Here is a 26,512-nt window from a genome sequence, read left to right on the forward strand (position 1 = left end):
CATCCCTTCGTGCAGGAATGGATGGCGTTGCCAGGAGTGTCTTAAATTTTGCTTCCCAGTTGGTCTGAAATGCAACACTCTGCCTGAAAAGAAAGTGTCGAAGGGCGTCACTGAGTGATAAATTGAGGCGTTTTCCTTCCTGGCGGCTTGCACACGTAGGTCGCTAACGCGTCCTTCGTTCAGGCATTAATTGGATCACGGGGGCTCGGCAAAACCTTTTTCCCCGTTAGAAAATCGGTATTTATCCCTCGAGCTCGGTACCGGTGCCTGAAACCGGGCAGCGGCCGGGGGGTGTCTGGGGTTTTTTTTGTGGTTCCCCCAGCTGCCCGAGCAGACTTGCTCAGGCAGGCAGCCCGCTGCCGTACGCGGGGGGGGGGGGCTGTTGGGGGCCGTCCGAGCTCCCTCCCGGGGCGGGGGCGGGCGGCGGGCGCCGCACTCCATCCGGGTCGGGGCTGCGGGGGGGAGCGCCCGGCGCGCAAGGCAGGCCGGGAGCTGCCCATATCCGGGAAACCCTCCGCGGCGGAGACACCGACAAAATGGCGGCGCCGAACTGAGAGGCCCGTGGCGGCGGCGGCGGAAGCTGGCGGAGGGACCGAGGAGCCGCTGCCGGCATCGCGGAAGGCCGCGGCGGTCGTCGTCGTCGTCGCTGCCGCGCGGGCGGGGCCGAACTCCGTGCGCCCACGCCCGGGCTCGGGGCGCTGCCGCCGCCTTCTCGCCGCCGGTAGGTCCGCTGTGCTGCCGTGGCGGGGGGGGGGGGGGTGGGCAGCTGCGGTTTGAGGACGAGAGGCCGAGGCGCGGCCGTAGCGCGGGGACGATGACGACGACGACGGCGAGCACTCTCCGGCACGGCCGACCGGGGCGTCCTGGCCCCTTCTCGCCCCGCCGGGAGCGGGCGGGACGCGGCCGCGAGAGACGGTGCCTTCTCCGGTTCCCCCGCTGGGGATTGGCGCCTCCGAAGGGGGCTTCTCGCCCGCCGGGGAACGGCTGCTCGGGTGGGGCGGCGGGGCCGGTTGGGCCCTTGCGCCGCCGCCGCCGGGCGAGGGTCCGGCCGCCCCCGGCGCTCGTCCCGCCGGCCCGCGCGGGGAGGACCGGCGGTGACGGGAGACCAGCGCTGCGCCAGACCGAGCTCGGGTCGCGGCCTGGGGCTGGCTGGGCGACGGAAGCGCGGGCGTGCCGCTGCCCTGGGAGAGGGTCGGGCTGCTCGTGGTTGTGCTGTGCCCGGCGCTCATCCCGGCGCTGAACCCCCCCCGGTCGGGGTGGTCCTTGAAACGCTGGGTCCCGCTGTACTGTCGGAGTTACCTTGGTACCGGTCTGTGCCAACGCAGCTTACACTTTGGTCCTCAGCGGCTGTCCGGCCGGTACCCGTAAAGATCACTCTTGGGCGCTCTCGAAATAACGACTGCTGCTACTGAGGGTGACTAAGAATACATTTGTACGTAAGTAAGAGCAGTATCCTGTTAAAGGAGATAGCAGAGCGTAAGAGTGGGAACAAGCAGAGCAAATGCACAATGTTCCCAACGTTCAGCGAGCCTCTGGTCATTTCCAGCTCAGTCTTCCCTGACCATATGTAGTTGCTTTTATTTACTGATGTCAGGGTCCAGCTTTCTCCTCGTTCTATGGAAACTTTTAGCACTGGAAATGAATCCTGTGGGAAATTGCTTTACAGCTCAGTGGCCTGTTATCTGAAGAACAGCTTGCTTTTGTTGGTTTGAACCAAGCCCCTACGAACTTAATTTTATGTCTCCTAAGTTCTTGATTATTTCCCCCCACCCCCAGCAATAAAGTGTTGTGATTATGTATAAAATAAGTTATTAGAATAGGTACATGAGAGAGGGAACCAAACTAGATTAATATGTGGTGTTCAATACCTAACTGGAAATACAAGTATTTAAAAGTATGCTCGAAACTTTCAGAGATAAGAAATGTTACGGATCTATTACAAAGCTGTGTATTTTTTTCCCCAGAAAAACTTTGAAGTCATCAACAGTTGCATGCAACCATTCTGTGTTCTCATTCAAATGCTGATTTTTAAGTCTAGTCTTTCATGATTATACTGTAAAAAGACAAGTATTTTTTTGACTTACAGTTTGACCTGTAGAGGAAAATACATCTTCCCCATATTTTGAAAAGAAAGGAAGAAATATTTTTTTTAAGTTCTTTAGGGAAGTGGAGAACTTCATCAGCAGAAATAGCTGCATTAACAAACAGATCTATCATTTACATGTAATGACACAACTGCAAGAGGGAATAGATGTCAGTTCCGTTGTATACAGTTTGTGTTTGCTAGTTAAAAGTACAAAACTGAGATAGGTTTCTCACTGAGCAGTCAAAACTTTCTTGCTTTGAAATGTGTGTAAATGTCTGTAAGAGGAGGTGACTTTGAATTTTGAGGTTCATATGTAAAGCAAGATGAACTGTAGTAGCACTTGCTTTCTTGTACTTTGTTAAACTGAAGGACCAATTTAATTTGGTTTCTGAGCAATTAAGACTGTAGTTTCACATACAGGTCAAACTACCATTACCCATCACTGCTGCCAAATAAACAACCCACCAAAAAAAAAAGTTACGATTTATCTGAGTAAGTTCCTTAGCTTGATTGGCTCTCTGTGGCCTTACAAATAATTATGCTGGTGCTACTAAGTGGTGGGGGATAAGTGGACTGGCTGGTTTACACTGGTAAAGCTCTGCTTCTGCTAAAAATTTATGTGAAAGTGCAGCTTTATTTTCCAAGACTGCTTAGTGCATATCCTGTTATGCTGCAGTTGCCAGCAAAATAAAAGCTATCAAACACTTACAAGGGATGCTGTCTTAAAGTTCTGAAAGCACTTTAGAAAGAAATACAATTCTCTCAGTTTTGCACCTAAAGAAATTGGAGCACAAGCTGATTTTTTCCCCCTAGGTGGTAGACTCTAGGTCTCCTGATTCATGATTTAAGTGTCTTGTTAATTTAACCTTGATTTCTCTTAGGGGTGTTACATTTGTTTATCTCGGCTACCCACGGTGTAACCATAAAGTGAATATTGAAATACCAGATGAAATTATGGTAGAAGACATAGGTGCAAAACAACTGTTTTCTCCTGAATTCCAGGCCCTTGGAACTTAATAAAAGGAATAATAACTCGTGTATGGACACTTTTTGCTTCTCTCATTGGTATATGTGTGACACAAGATCAATACCAACTGTTTTATCTAGATTACCCTGCCAATGATGAGCTAGTCATTACTCCTAATTTTGACTGAATTTGAACAAGTAATCTAGATTACTGAGCCTCTAAGATACTTAGCCTTGTTGCCCTATGTTTTGGGATGAGTTTATGCTAGAGGTTTGACTTTTCTGGAGGTGGTGACTCTTTCAAGTGTTATTAGTATATGTCCTCGCGCTTGGATATCCAACGTGTTTTTTTGAAGCAGGTCTCTTGGAAAGAAAAGGAACATCCGTAGAAAAACTAGTAAAGTGGTCTAAATATAGTTACTCCATTTTCCTTGGAAAGTGTTTTTGACAAAGTATTTTCAATGTGGTCTTAAATATGGCATGTTTTGAAAATTATTTTGAAAGTGGCCAAAATTGAATTGCATTTTAATTGCTTTCATGCTGTGCTTTCTGCTGAACCTAGATTTCTTAATACTTTGAGCAAAACTTCACTGTTTATTATTAAAATTCACTTATATGTCTGATGATCTTTTCCTTATTCAGTGAGCACTGAAGAATTGTATGCTACCAGACTGCAGGAAAAAACTTCAATATAACTACCAAATTACATTGATTTAAGGTTTTAAACCTGTCACAGGGCAAAGAAAGCTTGTGGGTGAAGTTATAGCACCTAAGATTTAGATGGTTCCATTAGAGAAATTATATTCTTTCTTAAGTGGTTCTCCAAGGAGAATGGGATTAAGTGGGTGTCCCTTGTGTTTCTTTTCACAGTCCTTATTTATGTATTACTTCAAGCTTTTGGGTTTTATTTGTATATGGGCAGCATGTGTATTTAATTCATATAATTTGCATGTATATTAGAGGGTTCTTTTTCCTATTAACTCCTTGTCATATTCTTCTTCGATCACTGAATCATTAATTGGTTTATGGCAGTGCCAGTACTGTAGAAGTGAAACGTGGATGAAGGAAGAGTGGCTTTTATGTAGACTCTGTAGAACTTAGACACCTGTTTAATTCATGGCTAATATGAGAAACTTATCTACACACTACTTCTTTAAGAGACAAAAGATGCTTGCAGACATCTGAATCCTCAAAAATAATCCTTCAGAAAACTAGGAATCAATTTTTTATCACTTTGAGAAACAGAAACAAGAAAATAAGAATGTTTCGGTATTGCTACTGTTAGACATTGCATTATAGTAAAGGAACAGTGTGAGTTGAGCTTTACCATTCTTCTGGCTGCCTGTGAAGAAAAGTGCTAAAATATGTAATTTTTGTATCTTGCGCTATCTTAGTAACTGGTCTTCCTCTGTGGAGCAGTAGGGACTGCAAAAGTTTTATTTCATGATATTCTGAAGAGGCAAATGCTCTGTAACTTCTTCAGTGTTTCACCTTAGTTGCTCTATCCTTTGCCATACTAGTTAGAGTGTTACAGTACTAACTAGTGCACAGCACGAATGCAGAGATTTGAGTTCTCTGCAGATACAGGGTTCTTTCCCTGATGAGTCAGCGCCTTCAAAATGCAAACGTTTTTTATTTGTTTTTGGCAGAAAGTTCGTTTCCCTTACCAAATGTCACAGCTATGCTCTCGGTGAATTTGATGCTTGAGTTGCTAAATGGTTTTACAGTAAAAATGTTTGATTAAATGTTGTTTCTTCCCCCCCCCCCGCTCTCATCTTCCCTTGTGTAAAATAAATTTTAAAAGTAAGTATTGACAAAGACTGGAGGATTCAAGGAGAATCAAGCTAAGAGACTGTGACAGCCTTAGAAAACCAAACTCTTGAACAAGTTTAAATGGGAGATGGTACAAGAAATCATAAAGCTGCCTGCGATGAGCTAGGCAAGTGTTTACCTTTTATGTGTGTGACTGCTGAAGAATGGATGCAATCATGGTAATTGTATACTTTCACTGGTGTACTTTGTACTTCTCACTTCCATCCGTTTGTGTGGCCTGATGTCAGAATTGTTGAACAGCTAGGGTATTTGGTCCATATCCTAGTTAACTGGGTAGTGGAGTTGGCACCTTCAGCTATAAAAGTGTTGATGGAGAGAACGTGGGTGATGATGAATGGAGACAGCACCCAGCAGAGAGGGAAGGCAAAGGAAGCAGTGGTGGGGTAGCACACACAGCAGTTCATATCTGCTCTTCAAAGCTTTGTCCACCATACTGAGTTCCTCTTTAGTCTGTCCACATCATTTGCAATTCAGGACTGTTCGGACTTGAGGCACCTAAAACATTTTTTTGTGAACGGACTGTTAGAAGCCCAACACAGTTTGTAATTTAGGTTGAGTAAAGACTGCCTGAAGAAGTTGCTTAGCATGCTTTTAATAACTGTGAAGGCAGTGCTGCATGTGACCATTTCACTGCCACCAGTGCTACATCGTGAACTTTGTCACTGCTGTACCTATAAGGGGATTTTGTTTGTTTGTTTTGTTAACAGGATAGCAGTTTTGGCTTGTGACAAACTCCAGCACTACAGGACCCACGGTTTCACAGTGAAGAGCCGCTGCTTTCACAAGTTCTGAAACTACCAGTGAGTCTTCCTTGAATTGTGGTGTCTGCGAGTCCTTGGTGGAGGTTGCATATATACATGTTTTCATGAAGAGAAGTGAGAAGCCAGAAGGTTATAGACAGATGAGGCCTAAGACTTTTCCTGCCAGTAACTATACTGGCAGCAGCCAGCAGATGCTACAGGAAATACGAGAGAGCCTCAGGAATTTACCTAAACCCTCAGATGCTGCTAAAGCTGATCACAGCATGGGCAAAATGTTATCTGAAGATCCTAGACAAGGCCGAAATCCCCCCAAATTTGTAACGTATCATAAAGTTTTGCAGGAGATAAGAAACTCACTTCTGCCTTTTGCAAACGAAACAACCTCAGCTGTCAAAGGAACATCAGAAGTTAATCGACAAATGCTGCAAGACTTACAAGCTGCTGGCTTTGATGAGGTGAAATATTTTATTTTCAAGATTTGATGTTCTGCTAACTATAAAGTATTAGTACATGTCGGAGGGGGTGTTGATCATGGAATGTTTGAACAACATATGACAAGCAAAATAGCTTCTTCAAAACCTTGTAGGTTTCTAATTAGTATGTAGTGGAACTGGTAATAATGGGGGATGAAGAAGAGGAATAGAAGGATTTAGAGAGGCTTGGCTTTGGGGTTTTTTTTTCTTTTTTAAGCATCTTGTGCAGTTTGTTCTTATGTGGTAGGGGTAGGTTGTTTTAATTTTTTTATATCATTTTAGGCAGAGAGAACTGGACTCTAGAACATGGATTTTCCCTCTGGTACTCGATGAAATTTTGAATTGTGCTCAATTAAAATATGTTGATAAAATATGGCCATTCTAAATTGAAAGGCAGTACCAAATACTTCAGAAATTAATTTTAATGAGTTTTTTACATCTGTGGCTTATAGAAACTTAAACTTTGTGGAGAAAGAAATTTGGCTATCCTTACTTTATGTACTTTGTCAAGTACGTATAAAATAACAAGGTACATGACAAAACCAGTTGCAAAGTGTCTTCTCTGCAGTATACTCTCAAGACAAAAATGTAAAAAATGTCACTTCTCTTGAAAATCTTGGGCATGAGTAATTATTCTGCTGTTATTTTCACTATAAGAATAGGGAACTAAATTGTTCAGTTTATTTATTTTTCAAATTTTTGACTAAACTTATTTCCATTCATCCATTTTAATAAGTGAAAGGAGTCTGAAAAGTGGTTTCCAGGAATAAAAAATTAACACACTTGCAGCTCCTGTGCTTTTACTGGGATTTGCACATCAAAGTAAATTTCACCTGTTTTCATGCTTTCTCTGTAAACCTGACTACAAAAGCAGGTTAAAAAAAAATTGCTAGCAAACCACTCATCTTTCCAAAGGAAAAAGACACAGTACCATAACAGGGATTGCCTTTACAGGAGTACACTGCTTGTAGTAGTGACCAGCTCACGAGTTCTGCTGGCTGTGATGCATCGGTGTTTATGGAGAGATCTACCTCTACCAAGAGTGAGCTTCTCCAGAACTGTCAGCTGACTTCCTCAACAATGTCCCAGGGTCAGGTGCTGATAGTGGTTTTTCATGTTCTGTTCACTTGCTCAGATACACAGTCCAGACTTTGCTTTCAGTAAGAATGGAAGGATTTTATAATGATAAATGATTTTGTAATAATTTGCTCCTGCTCTGTGGTTTGTTGCTGAGGTTGGTTTTTTGTTTTATTTTTTTTTTAAAAGTAGATCAGTTTTCAGATCCATTTTTTACAGATTGAATCTGCAGTCATTTTTGCAAACTGAAGAATGGTATGTGGCTGGATAATAAACTAGAAAGGTACCTTAAGTTGGCATTTTTGTTGGATCCTTTGTATCTTGAAGCCTTTTGCTCCTACCCTTTGTTTTTGGATACAGCTGAGAATTCCCAGGACACTTGTGGTTATATGGAACTTTTTTCAGGCACAGTGCCAGCGTAAGCTGTTTCTGCCATATGTTAACCCACAGTTGTGTTGCCACAATAGTCCATATGGCATTGGCCCATGAACACCACCAGGAACAGATAGAGCTGAAATAGGAAAGCATTTTTCTTGGTGGGGGGTATTGGAGACAGCAAGTAGGAGTGAAATGAGAATATATTTTGAGCTGGGATTGTTTCATGGACTGGATCATAGCTGGGGTGTGTTGGCCAGCTGTAAGTGGCTGATTTTTTTTTTTTTTTTTTTTTTTTTAATATATTGAATGTCACAGACTTTCTGCTTATTCCCCCCACCCCTCAAGCAGTAGGTAGTAATTCAGGGTTAAAGCTGAGCAGATAGATATCTATCAGTATCAGATAGGTATATATCTCTCTATAGTGTGTATATAGATAGTAATATATATATATAGTAATTATGGGAGAACACAGTTGTCGTGTTTGTCTTAAAAAAAAAAAAAAAAAAACCAAACAACAAACAAACAAAACCCACCCTAAACAGCTTACAGGAAATCTCTCTTATTAGGATTCAAGTGCAGTCCTCATACGTTCTGTGTAAGGTGATATTCTTCAAGACATAGAATACTTCAGGTCACATAAGGTGACCAAGGTTTTTGTTTTTCAGCTAGAGGGGGGAGAGAGATCCTTTGGCTCTTACTCAGGTCCTCTGGTTAGTGGAGAGGGAACTAAATTTCAGCTCTTAAAATGTTACTGGTTCTGTACCTTGAGATTCTCTGTGTCTTTATGGCTTGATGATGTTAACTTGTAGGTTCAGGTTTATATATAGTAGAATTACTTGGCTAAAAATACAGTAAATTTGGTTTTAAAACTGATTAAGCAGAAAATTTAAGTTGATAGGTAGAAATGAATGATGGGTCCTATAAAAGTATATTCAAATTGGAAGTTAAATACTCTGGACAACTTAATTCTCTGCATGATGATCAAATAGCATACTGGTGCTGAAAATGTACTTCTTTGCAACAGATCAGTCTTGCCTATAATAGAAGTGTTGCAGACATAACTGTCTTGTGAAGGAGCTACAAGATCAAAAGTTGTATCTGCTTTTTCCAACAATGTCAGCTGGTCTGTAAACACTGCGACAACCTTATTATATATTTTGTTTTAATTTTAAAATCCTTTTTTAAGGTTCTTCTTTTTTTCAGCAAATTTAATTATTGTTTCTGAAGGCTGTATGTAATTTTGTATGTTTGTAGTGTTAAAAATGTGCACAGACAGGGTGAAAGTATATATGTGGGTTTGAATTTGAAATTGATGCTGACTATTTCCCTTCTGAGCCCTCTTTGATTTCCCATTGATTTTAGTAGGAGGTCGTATGTGGGTAACCTGTTCAAACGCAATGTGAATGGAAATGATTGCTTTGATATGATAAAGTATGGCCATAACAAATCATTGAAGACAGTGTGCTTAATTACAGGGAGTTATGCTGTGGATTTGTTTCAGACTTGTTGAGTAAGCTGCACAAATCCCATGTAATGTAAGTGGGAGAGCAGTGCCTGACTTCTAACCATCTGAAATGCTGCTTCTGTTGCTTGACCTTGATCTCATTCAAGTCACTGGAAAAACCACTGGTCCATAATAAATCTTCCATTGACAGAGCTGGGATTGGCCATCAGATCAAAACTTGTGCTTGGATCTCCAAGAACACAGAGCCTAAATCTACCACAAAAATAATAGAATTTCTGCCAGTAATGTTGTCTTCATCAGGAAGAATTCTTAGGGAGAAACTAATGGATATTTGTTGACAAAGTCATGCTGAGTTGAAGGAAAATGAGCAAAAACCAAAGTTCTGAATTTCACATTAGGGTATCTTTCATAGAATAACTTAGGTTGTTGGAAGGGACCTCTGGTCATCATGTAATTAGCTGTTACCTGGATAGTGTGTATCAGTGCGTATAAGCAAACTGTTTGTACGAATAGCAAAGTGGCATGATTTACATCAGACTACAGTGCTTCAACAAGTTAACTTATGTTCCTGAAGATCCAGACTGTATGAGTGTTTTGGAGGATCTGCTGTGGAGAAAATATTTTAAAATTAGTTTTAAATCAGTTGAGAGAAATCAGTTATGTACTTTGGTAAAATTACTGAAGGATGTTTGGCTAAATAACAGTGATTTTTTGGGTATTTTTGCCATTTTCTTGTAATTTATTTTTTGTATGTAATTTTCTCTTTAGGATATGGTTATACAAGCTCTTAGACAAACTAACAACCGTAGTATAGAAGCTGCCATTGAATTTATAAGTAAAATGAGCTACCAGGATCCTCGTCGGGAACAGATGGTTGCAGCAGCAGCAAGACCTGTAAATGCAGGTATGAAACCACCAGGTAGGTGTATCCATGATAACTCAGTAACTCGCTGAGTGTATTCTTATAGGTGAAAAATACAAAACAGCAAATTCCTCCTTCATGTGCTCACAGTGGAACAGAGGAGATGTTGAGATACAGTTTTTTGCTTTTAAAAATAGCATGTAAAGTATATAGTGTAATTCTTCTGAAAGATATGTGTATTTGACATGAATTTCTTAAATGTTTCATTTTATAACTGCGTGGTCTTAATATTGTATGTAAGTATTTTATACAAGGAATGGCATTCAGATCTCATTTTAGTAATTTTTGTCCCTCGTTGGTGCAATGCCCGTATTTTGTTCTCAGTGTCAGATGCCATTTAGAAGTCAGTGGTGGGCACCGAATTCTTTTTTTAATTTTTTGTCTCTCTCTTCACATACTCTCCCACATAGCAGCACTACATGTGGGTGCTTCTGTGTGTGTATATATATATATTATTTGTGTGTGTGTGTATATATTTATATATCATATGGCTACACAATTTGTATTTTAGGATGTCCTGTTTCAAGATCCCTCTCTCTGCTTGATTCCAGATTTTGTTTGTCTGGTTTTTAAGGCAGACTTCATGTTTTTATAGAAGTTAGGGGACAGACTATAGCTTTAGTAGCAACAGAGTCAGAATTTTGCTACTTGCTATTATTGCTCTCTTAACTTATGCAAGCACATTTTTAATACATCTTGATGGGGTTTTCTTTACCAGGTTTTAGTAGCATACACCTAAACAAATGGTAACTTTCAAATGCAGCAGAAATAGTGAACTTCTGTTTGACTGAAGTTGAGTGCTGAGCTGCTGGCTCTGTAATGTTACATTTTTAAAACAACCATATAGGTATGAGGAAAAATTAGTAGTCAAGAGTAGCAAAGTACAGCCTTATTTTCATTTAGTTGGTGAAGCAGGATTAGCCAGTGCTTGTATGAAGCTGCTAGCTAGATGCCATCATTTAGCTGTGATTTTCATTGTTACATGCAAAGATATAGTAATTAACACGTTCTTTGATGGAAGATACAGTGACTTTCAGCAGTTACAGTACTGTATGTGTTTACAAGTATCGCAGTAATAACATTGTAAAAAGCACAATAAGACTGCATGCACTAGCAGTTCCTTGTATATTAGTTTGTTTCTATGATGCAAAATAACATCTGTAAAGTAAATATATTGTAGAGTTTGGCTATGTAAGTTTTACTTTCATACAGTTTTAGTTCTTGCCTCTCTACAACACTTTTACCCATAAAGACATAACTTTTAAAATTAAAATACTTAATCAAATTTCACATGCAAGGAATATAACAATTTTGGATGAACTGTATGCATACAAGGGTGTAAGTGGACTGTTTGATTTTACAGCATTCAGTTAAATTTTAGTTTAAGAACACTTCATTTATTTTAAGTGCTGAACTGGAAGGAATAGCAACATGACTAATGCTGTTTTTCTGTGCTGTTGCTTTTTTTGCTTTTGTACTGAACATCTCGTCTGAGAGTTGCTTGTGTGCATGATTAAAAATACATAGTATGCCTAATAATTTTGCATATTACTATTTTTTCAGTTAAAAATTGAGTGCATCTGTAATTGAAGCAAAATGCAGCTTCAGAAAAGTGATTTCTAAAAACTCTGATACTAGAATTTCATTGCATTTTTTTGCTCTCACACTGTGTACTGAGCATATTACCGTAGCATGCTGTGTATTACTAGATAGAGATACATTTTTCATGTGAAGTACAGTGTATGATGCTATGTTGGAGAATTCCTATCCTATTTCTGGAGTAATTAATGCAGAAGAATAAAATATTCAAAACAGTAAATAGAAATAATATAAATGCTGTGTTTTCTTCTTGTAAAAGCAGGGACTGTACAGCAATCAGTTAACCGCAAGCAGAGCTGGAAGGGTTCTAAGGAGTCCTTGGTTCCTCAGAGGCATGGCCCTTCCCTGGGAGATGGTGTAGTTTATCGCTCAGAAAGTCCCAGCGCTCAGCCTGATGTAGGAAGGCCATTATCTGGATCTGGCATTGCAGCATTTGCTCAGGCTCATCCTGGCAACGGACAAAGAGTGAATCCTCCGCCTCTACCACAGATAAGGAGTGTCACTCCTCCTCCTCCACCACCTCGAGGACAGACACCCCCTCCAAGGGGAACTACTCCTCCACCTCCTTCCTGGGAACCGAACTCTCAAACAAAGCGTTACTCTGGAAACATGGAATATGTGATCTCTCGTATTTCTCCAGTGCCACCAGGAGCATGGCAGGATGGTTATCCACCTCCGCCTATGAATCCTCCACCGATAAATTCTTCCACGCAGGCTCAGAGAGGCATGAGTGCTGTCCCCATTGGCAGGCAACCAATAATCATGCAGAGTTCTGCCAACAGCAAATTTAGTTTTCCCGCAGGAAGAGCTGGGATGCAAAACGGCAATTGTCAGGCAGAATTCATCGTTCACCAGAATGTGGTGTCTGGGAACTCAGTGAGTCGCCAGCCGCCCCCATACCCCATGAATCCAACTAACAGGCAAAGCCCCACAGCACTACAGATGCAGGCAGGAGGATCTGCTCCTCCTTCAGCATACACCAATGGGAATCTTCCTCAGGCAATGATGGTGCCAAATAGAAACAGTCACAACATGGAACTTTATAATACAAATGTAGCTGGAATACCTGCGTCCTGGTCGCAGCCTTCCCCTGTGCAACCGCAGTCATCACCTGGCAATGGGCATGACATGCCTACATGGCAACCCAACGTTCCTGTACGGTCAAATTCTTTCAACAGCCATCATGCAAATAGGCAGAGTCACTCGAGCAGCTCTCAGCCTTCGGCTACAACAGTAACAGCTATAACGCCAGCTCCCATTCAGCAACCAGTAAAAAGCATGCGTGTGTTAAAACCAGAGCTACAGACTGCCTTGGCGCCCACTCACCCTTCCTGGATGCCACAACCAGTGCAAACTGTTCAGACCATTCCCTTCGCTGAGAGTCCATCTACAAATATGGCAGTTATGTCTCCTGTTGCAGAGGCTCCAAATTACCAGGGTCCCCCACCACCTTATCCGAAACACTTGTTACACCAGAATCCCTCTGTCAATCTGTATGAGACAGGACCCAAGCTCAACAAGGAGGAACCACCTATTTTATCCAAGGAGGATGAGAATGAAAAGAATTATGAATGTGTTGATTCAACAGATAAAGAAAAGAAACAAATTACAACATCACCTGTTCCTGTTAGAAAAAACAAGAAAGATGAAGAAAGAAGAGAGTCTCGCATTCAAAGCTATTCCCCTCAAGCCTTTAAATTCTTCATGGAGCAGCATGTGGAGAATATACTCAAGTCACATCAGCAGCGTTTGCATCGGAAAAAACAACTAGAGAATGAAATGATGCGGGTAAACTCTTTCTTCTTTCTAAATCTATGACTAGAACTGTTCCCATATTCATTTTAAGAAATATGTCCTAATTGTAGAATGTTTAAATAGTACAGATAAATAGAACATTGTGGTATATTGTGGTATTGAAGTCTATTTTTAGTTTTTGTTTGAGATGTGGCAAGTTCTTCATTGCTTTTTTAAGTAATTCATTGTCTTCTTAGAAATTAGTTTTTTTAAGTAAGATTTTTGCATGTCTAAATGTAGTTCATCTGGCTTATGTATGATGAGGCAGCAGAAACAAAATCATTGTTGCATGAACTGAGATTTAACTACATGGCTCATAGCTTTTTGTTATGGGTTCTATTTAATCCTGATCTTTGAGTGAGTTATGTGCAATATTTTAATGATTTGTTTGTTTAATATTTTTAAAAAATAAACACTGCAGGTACAAGCAAAGCAGGGACAAGTGGTAGGCTGGTTAGCACGTTTATATAGTCACTTAAACAGTGATAGGGTTTTTTAAGTTCAAATAAAAAAAATAATATTTAAAAGTTAGATTTTTAGAATGAAAGAGACATGGTACCTTTTGCCTAAGTATTTTATAATCCAGGCTGTAAGGGTATGTGTTTAAACAAGGGGTAATTGAATGGGGATAATAATTAAAAAAAAAAAAAAATCAACAAAACCATGTAAAATCAACTTCTTTGTGCCTACATGAAGACAGTGGTCTATTTCTGGGATTTCAGTGTTCTGCTAAACCAAATCAAAAGGGTAAAAACTGGAATTGATGTATACATATGTCATTTCAAAAGAGAAAATAGTGAGAAGTAGTGAAATGAAGATTTGCAGAAATGGAAATTCAAGGTGTATTATTTATGTTTTTCTTAACCATTGTAGTTGAAAATTTGACATAAGTATGATGTACCTTTTAATTCTATGAAAGAATGTATTTGGCTTATGCCACTTGAAGTGCTGTTTTTTAAATCCATGTTTTCTTACTCTTTGAAAATTCTTACTGTAAGCTGTAGTGTTTTATAAGTGTTTGCTTAATCACGAATATGTAAACGTTAGCAAGATTTCTTCCTGGAACTCTTTCTAGATCTTTATTCTTAGTCTTCTCTCTTTCCTTTTCACTTCCACTAACAGCTGATTTAAACTGTTAAGGTGTGGGAAGCTTTCCTGAACTCTGTAGCCTCCATCCCTGTGTAGACAAGTAAGATTCTGGAGCAACAGTATTTATTAAGAATAGCATGATCCCTTTTTAGAGGGCTTTGCATGCAATCCTGCATCAAAATTAAGCATGAATTTGTTTTGACTATTTTTAAGTATTTAAATGTAAGATTATAATTAATGTTGATTTGCAAACTTCACTTTCCCTTCTTACTGTGTTGTGTTCCATAGTATCGCAAGCATAAGTATGTGAAAGCACTGATACAACTTTTCTTGATATTTTTCTTGTGCATTTAAAGCACCCTAGCAAATGTCTTTTCTTACATGAAATACGATTTATCATATTTATACTAGATTTAAAGCTGGGATGTTTAATTACAGACTGAAGGGTAGAAAATGGGGTATTATGCTGCAGTAGACCTCTCCTTTTTCATCAGGGTATAGGAGAGGAATCCCACAACAGTGAAGTATATTTTGGGTCTTCATGAGAAGCAGAAAGGGAAGCTAGCTCATTACTTATTTTCAGGAAGTTTAAGAGGATTAAACAAGTATTGAATCCCTTATTTTCTCCCATTTGGTAGGAATTTCGAAAGAAAAAAAAAAAATACCAGAATGCATCCCTACAGAAATACCTACATTCATAGGATGCAGTATTTCTAGCATCCGTGACATATTTCTATGCTATCAGGTTTCCCAGGGAATAGAGTGGACTTGTCTCAAAAATATTTAATTCGGATGTCTGAATTTGGCCAAGAATTATGCTAGATGTCTTTGCCACAAAGAGAAACTTAAGTCATGATTTAAGGCACAGCAAGATGAGAAGGGATCAAAATGAGAGCAAGTCGTGTGATATTGTAGCACAATTCAGGAAGCTCTCATGTCTGGCATTGACTAGAATTAATTAGAGGTGTATGTGCATGAACATTTGTGCAGCTGACAAAGTTGGTTAACTTTTGGTAAATGCTGTAGCTGAGGAGAGTTTTAGGGAAAATACAGCAATGCAGAGAGCTATCAGTTTGTGATTAACATTTGATTTAGTGGATGGCTTAGGAAAAAGTGAAGATGGGTTGGGGGAAGAGATGACAAATTGTGGTATTTGGGCTCTTTTTTTTTACGACAAAACTGTTAGGATGCAACAGCTAGAAAGCAGGTGCTAGAAGGTAAAGCTACAAAGTTTTTGGAGACTCTATTTGTATGTCTTGCAATGATTAATTACTGTATTGGGTATCACTCCTTCTAGGGTTTTGTTGCCATCTAGATTATATTCTTTGCCAGTTTTCTAACTGATCAGTGGGGTTCAGTTTGTGTGCAAGTGGGGCTGTACTGAAGCAGACCTCATGGTTCAGATGGGACTCGAAGGTGACACACCTCCCCCCCCACCCCCCCATTGTCTGAACTTCAACAGGGCCACGCCTTCATATGTCGTCTTGACATTTGTAAGTCTTCAAAAATCCCTCTTTCTGTATTGGAAGTGTGCCTTAAGCGTGTGCATTCACAGAAAACTTGAGGTGTTTCTGTCCTGGAAGTCAGTGCACAGGTATTCCTGCAGTAATGTGTTGAGAAAGGTTCAACTCACTTCTCTGAATCAAGAAATTGTCTATTTCCCACATCCAGTCTTGAAACTACTGCTACCCAATCCTAACTACTGCCTGTCTGATGTCTACAAAAATTTTTGTCTCGAATTTGAAACAGCCTTCCCCATTTATATCTTACTGAATTGATACTGCTTGTGAAGTTTGTTTGGGTAGACAGGCATTTTGTATGCATTTTCCTAATTGCATCTCCTTTGGATCCATTTTTGTTATGATGCCTGTAAGAAATTTTTCTAACAGTATTTTCTTTAATAGGTGACATACAGTATCCTGAAAGCATTTTTAAGATACTGAATGATATTTAATTGATCTTTTATCTCACCTTTTTCCTCAGTCACATCTATTATATTTTGTTTCAAGTTATGTTGTAACTTACACAAAGTAGAAGTCATCTATTAACACGCAGTTTATACAGGCCTAGACTAGTGGTTACCTAATCCTGATGATGGTCCCGAGTACTGTTATGCAGACAGTATCTTAAGTGTTTGAAGCATTAACGAGATGGAAGCAGCAAGATTTGGTATCAAGAATCAATAAGATGTGACAGTAAGAAACTGAAAACTTCTAGAATAGTGCTTCAGTAACAATTGTGATGTTTGCAGGGATTCAGTTTGGCCATGTTCAATTTTATTTTATGATCAGAACGTCCAGGAAAAAATAAGGCAATATACTATAGGTTGAACTTGGAAATCATTGCTGTAGGATGGTGATGTCAGGCCCGGAAGGCAGATAAAATAATTGAGATGCTATGAAAAAAGGAGCATATAAGATTTTGAAAATGCTGACAGAAAACAAAAGGAGGAATGAACATCAAGCTATGTGAGGGTAGTGTCACAGATAAGAGAATATAAAAAATTGAAGAAAGATTCTGCTCACATTAAAACCAAAAAGAAGGGATATTTTGATTCCAGGGCCTGAAATTTGCCAAGAAAAATGGCACTGGAATTGAATGGCACCTTAAAGGAATTGAAGCCAGCAAAAATACACTAGGAGGCACCCACGTTGGAATATGACGAGAATGCTCAGTGTGGTTCTTATCTATAAGGGTTTCCACACTGTAGGTGATGAGTTACGTGTAGCCTATGTTTCAGCTGTGAGAATGTTAGCAGTGTTGGCCAGAACACCAGGGATGTTCATTCAAGATAGGGTTGTGTACGCAGGTGGGAGCCAAGAACTGATACTGTGGGGAGGAGTAGGCCACTTCAGAGAAATTGCCCTGCTCAACTAGTTGGTGTGTAGAGTGGAGAGCGATAGAGAGAGTGTGACTGAAGTCCTGTTAGAAAGAGGTGGGTTATGTGATAAGAGGGAAGATCAGGTCTTGGTTTGTGGCAGAGGCATGTGCTTGGTGTGGGTGGACAGCAGGAAACAGTGCCATATGGATCTGGTTTGTGTAGCTACACAGGAAAGTCTGAGAGTGAGAGGGTTGCATACTCCCTCCTGCAACTGAAATTCCACTGACATGTTCGGGAAGTTTAGTGACTTCTGCTCTAGGTAGTCTAGAGAGTGGAAGCCTTTCCCACAGCAGCTCCTTAGTTAGCCCTCAGCGACTTACTGCTCCTAGGCACGTCTTGGCTTCCTTTAGCACTGCAAAGAGAATCAGGGAGGCAGTTGATGCACACTGTTACTCAGATAAGTATTATTTGCAGCGGTTTTTATCAGTAGTTTGTAAATTGCCCTTTCTGTCCTCGAGAACATACTTCCTTCTCAAGAACTTTCTGGTGCATGGCACCTCATGCATTTTGCTGTTGCAAGTGATCACGTTTTGTTTTGTATCACTCCTATATGTTTTCATAGAATCCTAATGTGTAAATTAAAACAAAACAAAACAAAAACCCTTTAACTATTATTTCCCATGCTGTATGTAAGTATTTGGTTTGCTTTACCTAAGCCTTGTAATTACAAGAAGATCACCAAGAATTAAGAGTACTGTTCACTCTTCAGATTTAATTCTGTTTGCTGCACAGGTTGGATTGTCACCAGAAGCCCGAGATCAAATGAGGAAAATGTTGTGCCAGAAGGAGTCTAATTATATTCGGCTAAGAAGAGCTAAAATGGACAAGTCGATGTTTGTAAAAATTAAAACCCTGGGAGTTGGTGCATTTGGAGAAGTTTGCCTAGCAAGAAAAGTGGATACTAATGCTTTATATGCAACAAAAACTCTGAGGAAAAAAGATGTCTTGCTTAGAAATCAAGTTGCTCATGTTAAAGCTGAGCGGGATATCCTTGCAGAAGCTGACAATGAATGGGTGGTTCGCCTGTACTATTCATTCCAAGATAAGGACAATTTGTACTTTGTAATGGACTACATTCCAGGAGGTGATATGATGAGTCTCCTAATTAGAATGGGTGTCTTTCCAGAAAATCTGGCACGGTTCTACACAGCAGAACTGACCTGCGCAGTTGAAAGTGTTCATAAAATGGGCTTCATCCACAGAGATATTAAACCTGATAATATCTTGATAGACCGCGATGGTCATATTAAATTGACTGACTTCGGGCTCTGTACAGGTTTTCGATGGACCCACGATTCAAAATACTACCAGAGTGGTAAGAGAAATATAAAAGGTTTCTTCGTTATTTTGTTGATGTGTCATTCTTTGCAAGCAATTAAATAATAAATGAGTAGAAAGATGACTGTGCTGTTTCCTTTCTGAATAATAATGCATCTAACAGTGTCTGCACACCACTCAAATTATAGAAAACAGTGTTTAGTTAGGGTGAGTTTGTAAGCATGGGTATTGATTCCTTAAGGGAGAAGGAATGAGCTATGCTGCTCTAAGTTTGTCCCATTAGTGGCTTCTGAAATTTGGAGAGAAAAGGTCAGAGTGCTAGCAAGACAGTTACACAGACAACAGCCCTAACTCTGTTTTGAAGATAGGACTGATGTTTTAAATGTAATTGTTCTTGAAAACCTTGCCTCAAGTTCTGACTGTCTCATGTACTTCCTTTTAGTGTAACTTATTGATTTCTGAGAAAGGATTAAGTAGGCTTTTAAAAATCCTACTTGATTATTTAAAACAACAGCTAAAAAAATGTTAGGGCAAATACAATTTCACAGTTCTGAGAATGGTAAAATACAGATTTTGCAATAATCTATTTTTAATTTTCAAAAATAAAAATGTACCTTAAAAAACAATTTTTATATTACTTTTGTCTTGTTTTTATCAAAACATCATGTATCTTAGGCCAGACTCTTACACAGTCTCTGGAGAGAAGTTGATTTAAAATTTGGTTTTATTTTTTGATGCTTTAAATATTGGGGGTTTTTCTGTTTACATAAGAGCAAGAACAATATAAACCCTGTACTCCCAATGTGGTTATGTTAAGGAAAAACTGAGAAAAGATCAAACTCAATACTTTCTCCTAGTTATGTAAAAAATTAACTTAAAAAACCAGTGTCCTCAAAAGTTGGTATTTTATGTCATAAGCAAAAAGTCAAAATCCTGATGTTGATGACTCTTTTAGCTCTCAAATTGAGTGTTGAAACAGATTCTGTCTTATTACAAGAAATGTTAACAGGTGAAGAAAATTTCATACTAGATAAGAGCTAAAATAATCTTCAATTTTGGCATCTTTCTCACTCAATTATAGGTGATCATGCGCGTCAAGACAGTATGGATTTCAGCAATGAGTGGGGTGACCCAGCAAATTGCAGGTGTGGAGATCGGCTGAAGCCACTTGAACGTAGGGCTGCACGTCAGCATCAGCGCTGTCTGGCCCATTCCCTTGTTGGCACACCCAATTATATTGCGCCAGAAGTATTGTTACGAACAGGTAATGCGTTTTTGTACTGTCCTCTCACTGCAAAGTAACAGATAGCTTGCTTCGCATTTCTTATACTACCGCTTTCTCGTACTGCCCAGCTATATAATATTTTGACAAAAATAGTTATTAATATGGAAATCTTAAACAAGTTTTGAATAGAATTCTCTTGTGAACCTTTTTTATTCTTAGCAATACAAGGTTAAAATTATATTAAGGCTTTGACTACCTTGTTTTGACTTCAGGTTACACACAGTTGTGTGACTGGTGGAGTGTTGGAGTAATTCTCTTCGAAATGTTAGTGGGGCAGCCTCCATTCCTGGCACAAACACCGCTGGAAACGCAAATGAAGGTAACTTTAAAAGTCTAGTATTAGCAGTCTGAAAAAGCAGGCTTGAAATTTACATGGTCTTTCTAATTTGTAATGGAATCAAAGGTGGTTTTTGAGAGTGCTGCTCTATCCCAGCATGTCACAAACTAACAACATTTTAAACTTTACGTTACTGTGGCGGTACACTTAATTTGTAAAGGGACTTCAAGGATCACATTCATATCTTTTGTCTGGTCATACAGTAAACTTGCCAACTAAAACTCATGTTTCAGATCTCAGCTGTTCCCTTTCACTTATTGCACCTGTTCCAGTTGTTATTTCCACTTTTTCTTCTTCTCTTCCAGCATCTGGGTGTTCTTTTCCCACCACTTGGCTTCCATGCCTGCTCACCTGCAGAGGATTTCCTTTGGTGGTGTATCTGCAGGTGCTCAGCATGCAGAGGTGGAGGAGCAGCAGATAACTGAGGCTGCTCGGGGTTACTGGCAGCTCAGAGGCATGGGTTGCTTCTTTCCTGAGCTCCACCTGTCTCAGAGAAACCATGAGGGCAATCTTCTGCAGGTGCCATTTTTGCAAAACTGCATTCAGCTTGCAAGATATTAGTTGGCTCAAATGTAGTGCAGTATTGATTTTTTTTTTTTTTAAACTTTAAATCTGTTAATCTTTCCAGTGGATCAAATAAATCAAAATTCAATTGCCTCACCTTCTTTTTAAGATTGTAAGCCATGTGCTTAATCTCAGGTTCCAGGTGCTGGATTTTATGGTATCTTTGTTGGTTTATAGCAGGGGTATTCTGTGCCAGACTATTCACATTCCAAATTTAAACTAAACTTTATCTGGATTTTGCCAGATTTCCAGATAAAATATTCCTTGTGTTTCTGAAAGAGCAAAATAGTCCTTGTGTTTGCCCTCTCTAGTGTGAAAACACTTAGAGGTGTTGAATGATTGCATTGTGGCTGTTTGTTGGTTTTGTTTTGTTGTTTTAATTTTCACTGTGTTTTTTCCTTTTTATGAAATTGTAAATAGAATAACACCTCTTTTTGCTTTAAAGGTTATCAACTGGCAAACTGCACTTCACATTCCACCCCAAGCTAAACTGACTCCAGAGGCCTCTGACCTTATTATAAAACTCTGCCGAGGGCCAGAAGATCGTTTAGGCAAAAATGGTGCAGATGAAATAAAAGCTCATCCATTTTTTAAAACAATTGATTTTTCAAGCGATCTACGGCGGCAGTCTGCTTTCTACATTCCCAAAATTGCTCATCCTACGGACACGTCAAACTTTGATCCAGTTGATCCAGATAAATTGTGGAGTGATGATGATAAGGAAGGCAATAGAAATGATACACTTAATGGGTGGTACAAAAATGGAAAACATCCTGAACATGCTTTTTATGAATTCACCTTCCGAAGGTTTTTTGATGACAATGGTTACCCATATAACAATCCAAAGCCCATTGAGTATGAGTATGGTAGCTCCCAAAACTCAGAACAGCAGTCAGATGATGATGATGATGATGATGAACAGGCAGGTAGAGGAGTTCAAAATCGTGACCTGGTTTATGTTTAGTAGAGGAATAAAGATTAAAAACTAAATAAACTTATTTTGCAGCTGCAGTTTTTGAAAAGTCTCTTAAGAGAATTGAGGGAAGATTGCTAGGGTAAATACATGAAAGCTTTTTTTTTTTTTAAACACTAAGAAAATTGTGTCTTCTCTTTCCCTCTCTGTACATTTTGTTTCCCCAGAATAGAGGGAAATCGTTCTCAAATATTAATTTATTCCAGCGTTGTTAATTGTTTCATTTAGAAGAGATTTGATGTTAGGTGAAAAAAAATATCACTTGAATTTTATTATTGCTTCTCTGTACTCTAAGTACTCAAAATAGGAAATAGTGATTTTTTGTTTTGTTTTGTTTTTTTCTAAGATGATGCCTGGTATCTATTTGTACATATAGTGAATAATTTTAGAAAACAAATCTCTGCTTCAGAATTTTTAATGACAGTTTTTCCTTACATTGACCAAATATAAAACCTACTTTACACTAATAAAGCTCTCTGATACATTTCGTGGGGGGGAAGGCTGCTGTACCCTCACTTCTTACTGTATTTAGCCTAATTATTCACAGTGTTGGAAAAACTGAGCCATCTATCTGGTGAAATGTTTCTAGCTCTTGTGGTAGTGGCATAGTTCTGAGCTTTGGAACAAGAAAGGTCAGTCTTGGCTATAGTATGATAAAGCATTAGAACTAGTATTTTATTAAATAGTAATTGAATTTGACATAGTAATGCTGTAGCATGTGACTGGTACTCCCAAAGCAGGACTGCTCACTCAGAAACAACTTGATTGTCTCCTGTCATCAGTTCTCATATAGTTATGAGAAGAAAAGCAGCTTTAGGAAAAACACTTCCTGAAATCTAGTTTAATTTTCTGACTGCAACCAAACTGTAAAGTGTGTACAGTTCTGCTTTAGTTGGAATTTTTAGTTTGAAAAATAAATTTTAGAAGTTTCTTTATTATATGTTTGAGATAGTAATGGGAAAAGACTATAAATTACAGCTTTTGAGACTGTTGTTGTGGAGACCAGTTTCACTTGGCTTTAACAATTTTCCTCCTAGTTACACAAACAGTGAGGAGAAATGATGTGCACCAGTCCATCTGAGCCATCAGTGCAGTTTCAGTGGTCCGTCTTTCACAGTCCAATTCAGAACAGAATTAGGAACTTACAGCTGTGTCTGCTGCCTTCTGCATTACTGTTTTCATAATTTCCCGCAGCAGGTGAGCAGGCATCCCCTTGGATCTCATGGTGGGAGGGTACTGAGCCTGTTGAGGTTATTGGGAGCAGAGAGGGGGGGCAGCCCTCTAAGCAGCTTCCCTGAGACAAGGCCAGGAGTTACAGGTGAGAGGCAGAATTACGTTTTTATCTCTCTCCTCCTTTCTCCTGAACCTAACACAGTGGTAAAGAAAATGCACTATTTTTAGTGAACAACTTGTCTTTTAAAACATTTCCTCCTCCTTGGAATTGAATTCCAGTAGATAATCTAATAATAATAATGTGCCTGTAAGCATTACTGCTTCCTTAAATTATTATTTATGCCATTGCACTGGCATTGTGACTATCTAAATGTCATGAAATTGGTGTTCATAGCTGTTCTTGCAGCAAACACCAGTTACTAGTTTACTTTTCTCACCAAGCTGGCTTAAGAAATTCTTGTGTGCTTCCGGCCATTCATTCCCTTTCTGTGCTCCAGTTCAGTGTCTCTGTGCCAGTGCAGCTGTCTGTAGTACTGTGCTAAATACTGGATCAGTGAAAAAGCTGCTTGGTGTTTAGCATTTGGAGGTTTCTTTCTTCTAAGTGTGTTCATTTGAGTGATTCTGTTTCCAGTGTGGTCCAAAAAATTACTTATATTGGCATAACTGAGGAAGGAGTGAACTGCAGTAAAGAAGGTTGGCAGCAGGGAGACTTCTTAAACTGACTTGGACACAGGAGAAAACACTTGTGGAAGTTCTACCCTCTACTGTGAAGTGCTTATCATGGTTAGAAAATGGTTACGAAAAATTGTTTTCTTTTCTCAAGCAGGTAGTTAGTTACTTTCTATAATGAAAATGGGCTTGTAGCTTAATAAAACAATTAATGTTGTCTGCTTGTTCCACAGCTGTTGAAATAGAATAGTTTTAAGATTCATTTCATTTAGCTTAAATATTATAAAATGGCTGCAGTGTATAACTACTCCATTTTATATATTATGTAAAAAAGATTGTTTTCCATGTAAATAAACTTTAAAGATTATCCTCCGTCATAGTAAGTATCCCAGTAAAACTGGTCTACTTGTCTTGGAGTAAAGTATAATATATTACTGGTTAAAGGTAATTTAATCAAGCCTGCCTTACCATTTGTGAAATGTGCAGAGAAAATAACGTCAATTCTTCATTAAATTGACTGTTAAAATTGCCTTTTTATCTGAGTATATTTCTCCTCTGCCTGCATTGTATTATGGTATATTCCTGTTTAACACTACAACTTGTCTTTAGCCAATGTGTTTTGAGAAAAAAAAAAAAAGAGGAAAAAAAAAGGGTCCTGAAAAGGCACCACGGTTCTATACAAGCAAAACCAATTGCTTTTATTAAAGGAAATTATTGAGTCTTTTAAGGACATGCGCAAGAACTGAAATATTAAATATTATTTTACCATTTTTAAGCAAATATAGGAAGAGCTCACATCTTTAGAATTTGGTAGATGCTTCTGGTATTCTCTGTTATCTTGTGTTAGAAGTTTGTAATATATCTTGTTTGAATTTTGCCACCTATGTGCTGCAGTATTATATATTTCCTTGCAAAAATGCAGTGTGTTACAGTACAAGTTCTCTGAGAATACATAAATGTTGTCACAACTCTCCAACATGCTATGCCTTACCCATGTTTTGAAACCATGTTTCATACATAGATTCAGAGTCTATTGAGATTCTTCATAGCTGCTGCTTAAAACATGGGTGTTTCACTGGTGACCTATGATGGGGATTGCTTTGTACAGGCAGTTGAGAAGAGAGGCTCCTAACCAGCAGCTTGTGGAATTCTGCAGTAAGTTTTAGTTCAGGTTACTTTCACTTTGTAAAGCATGAAAACAAATTTCTTTTGTGTGCCCTTGTATACATATTAATTGTATTTATAAAATGTTCTATAATCGTATAACTGTACTGTAAATACTATTTGATATTCAGTGGCATTCTATCCTAGGGCAGGCCCTCTTGCTGTATCTTTTCTATCCTCAATTTGTAATAGAATCTATAGAATATATGGCTAGAAAGTCTCTTTGAGACTGATCTATCTTCTGCTGTTGCAAAGCTGTGAGTGGGAATGATTTCTTTAGACTCCTTTTAATATTATTCAGCTAATAGGCAGTGCAGTGGGTGGGTTCTTAGATGATGCTGCTGTCACCCAAGATACTATTAGGCTTTGGTTTCAGATGTCTTTGGTGTTTCAGATCAGACCTTTAATCTGTTTGCTTTAATTCAGCCAAAGCAAAAAGATAATAAATTGGGTCAATGTTGTAGTAAAATGTTTGAATGCCTTAAGATGCTCTTGATAAAGGCACTATTCAAGTTTACTGATTTATCTATATAGATATATATAGATATATTCCACATGTGTATATGTATATAGAATGTCTTTTTTGTATTATAAATATCCTTCTGCCTGTCAGTTCTTTTGGATCCTCCAATTAAATACATAGACCACCGCACAATTCCGCTTAAGCAAATTATTCATTTATTACGTGCCTAGTTACTAAACTTAGCAATCTTGCATTATCTCACAGCCATAGTAAGTTACTCACCAGTCTTTTGAGTATTCTGTACTTGTCTCTGTCACGGCATGGGCATCCCCTTTTGCCAGGTCTCTGCATACCTGTAGTCCAGCTACATGTGTGGTATGTGATCTCTGAATGCTTACTGGTATGTTTGGGTTTTATAGGGTTACGTGGTGGTGGCTTGGACCATGATCTCCAAGTTCCCTGACGTTCGTATGAAAAGAACACGCATCTTTTATGCTGACTTTTCCAGTGGGTACCGCTTCGTGCAGGAGGGCCAGAGTTCCTGCTTGCCTATCTGTACCCGACAGCTGAGGAGCAGAGGCTTCTTTGCCCCTGCTGACGGAACTGTTAGCGCAGCATGCATCTTGGACCTGGGGGGATGTGAGTGGATGGTTGCATTGACACTTATTTAAAAGTTACTTCAGAATACAAGAAGGAATTCCAGCAGTTGTGAACAGCCTAACTGAATTAGCAGCTACTGGTAATCAGTGACATTGCTGAGGTTTACAAACTGTTTCTGTTTTCTCAGAATTGTTTTCTGTAGCCTAATGCCTGCTGAGATAATAAAAAAATACAATGAATCTTTGTAAGCAGTGAAAATAAAATTCTTGTTTGGGCTAATCAAATTTAAACATTAGTTACCCAAATGCATTTATTTTTCTTTCCTTCTCATTCACTCCCCTGAGTCCCCTTTATGCTGCAACAGCTCTACTTGATTAAGAAAAAAATTGCATATGTTTTAATAGCAAAAATGTTATTGAACTTAGCTGTCATCTCATGTTTGTAACCTGTTCTCAAAAGTATACATTTTGGTGTTCAAGAGTTCTATTTATTAGTGCTCTTTCCCTGACCTCTGCTGCCTCTTTAATCAAAATAATTAAATCTTAGTTATTTATTATGCATTCATTATGTATCATGAAGCTATTCATTTTCTTAAGAGTGATATGACAACATCTCCCAGCTTTCAGGTTTATTAGGGAAAATGGTCTTTGAGAAAGTCCCCTTCTTGAAGCGCCCATCTCAA

The 26,512-nt window shown here is 39.1% G+C and overlaps 1 protein-coding gene across 5 annotated transcripts; it reads left to right on the forward strand.

Annotated features, from left to right (window-relative positions):
* Positions 1-496: 496 nt before the first annotated feature.
* On the forward strand, positions 497-26,391 carry LATS1 (large tumor suppressor kinase 1). 5 transcript variants are annotated; one of them, XR_008234794.1, is made up of 9 exons: positions 497-721; positions 5,593-6,101; positions 9,808-9,958; positions 11,820-13,348; positions 18,057-18,639; positions 19,684-19,866; positions 20,100-20,206; positions 20,530-20,743; positions 21,234-21,387. XR_008234794.1 is itself a non-coding variant. In XM_052784747.1 (8 exons), exons 2-8 carry the CDS (start codon positions 5,751-5,753, stop codon positions 21,750-21,752), a joined length of 3,423 nt encoding a protein of 1,140 aa, XP_052640707.1. In that variant the 5' UTR covers positions 498-721; positions 5,593-5,750; the 3' UTR covers positions 21,753-26,391. The 5 variants fall into 5 exon arrangements, 4 of the variants coding, with proteins under 4 accessions (XP_052640707.1, XP_052640708.1, XP_052640709.1 ...); XM_052784747.1 differs by lacking the exon at positions 20,530-20,743 and having other exon boundaries at positions 498-721; positions 21,234-26,391; XM_052784748.1 differs by lacking the exon at positions 20,530-20,743 and having other exon boundaries at positions 498-721; positions 11,823-13,348; positions 21,234-26,391.
* Positions 26,392-26,512: the final 121 nt, after the last annotated feature.

Source organism: Harpia harpyja, chromosome 4, assembly GCF_026419915.1.
Source record: "Harpia harpyja isolate bHarHar1 chromosome 4, bHarHar1 primary haplotype, whole genome shotgun sequence".
Taxonomy (NCBI): domain Eukaryota; kingdom Metazoa; phylum Chordata; class Aves; order Accipitriformes; family Accipitridae; genus Harpia; species Harpia harpyja.

Excerpts from the sequence above, each read along its gene's own strand:
- LATS1 (XM_052784747.1), top strand. The coding sequence starts at position 5,751 with ATGAAGAGAAGTGAGAAGCCAGAAGGTTATAGACAGATGAGGCCTAAG. Across the intron at positions 9,959-11,819 it reads TGCAGGTATGAAACCACCAG|CAGGGACTGTACAGCAATCA; the intron begins GTAGGTGTATCC and ends TTCTTGTAAAAG. Across the intron at positions 13,349-18,056 it reads TAGAGAATGAAATGATGCGG|GTTGGATTGTCACCAGAAGC; the intron begins GTAAACTCTTTC and ends TTTGCTGCACAG.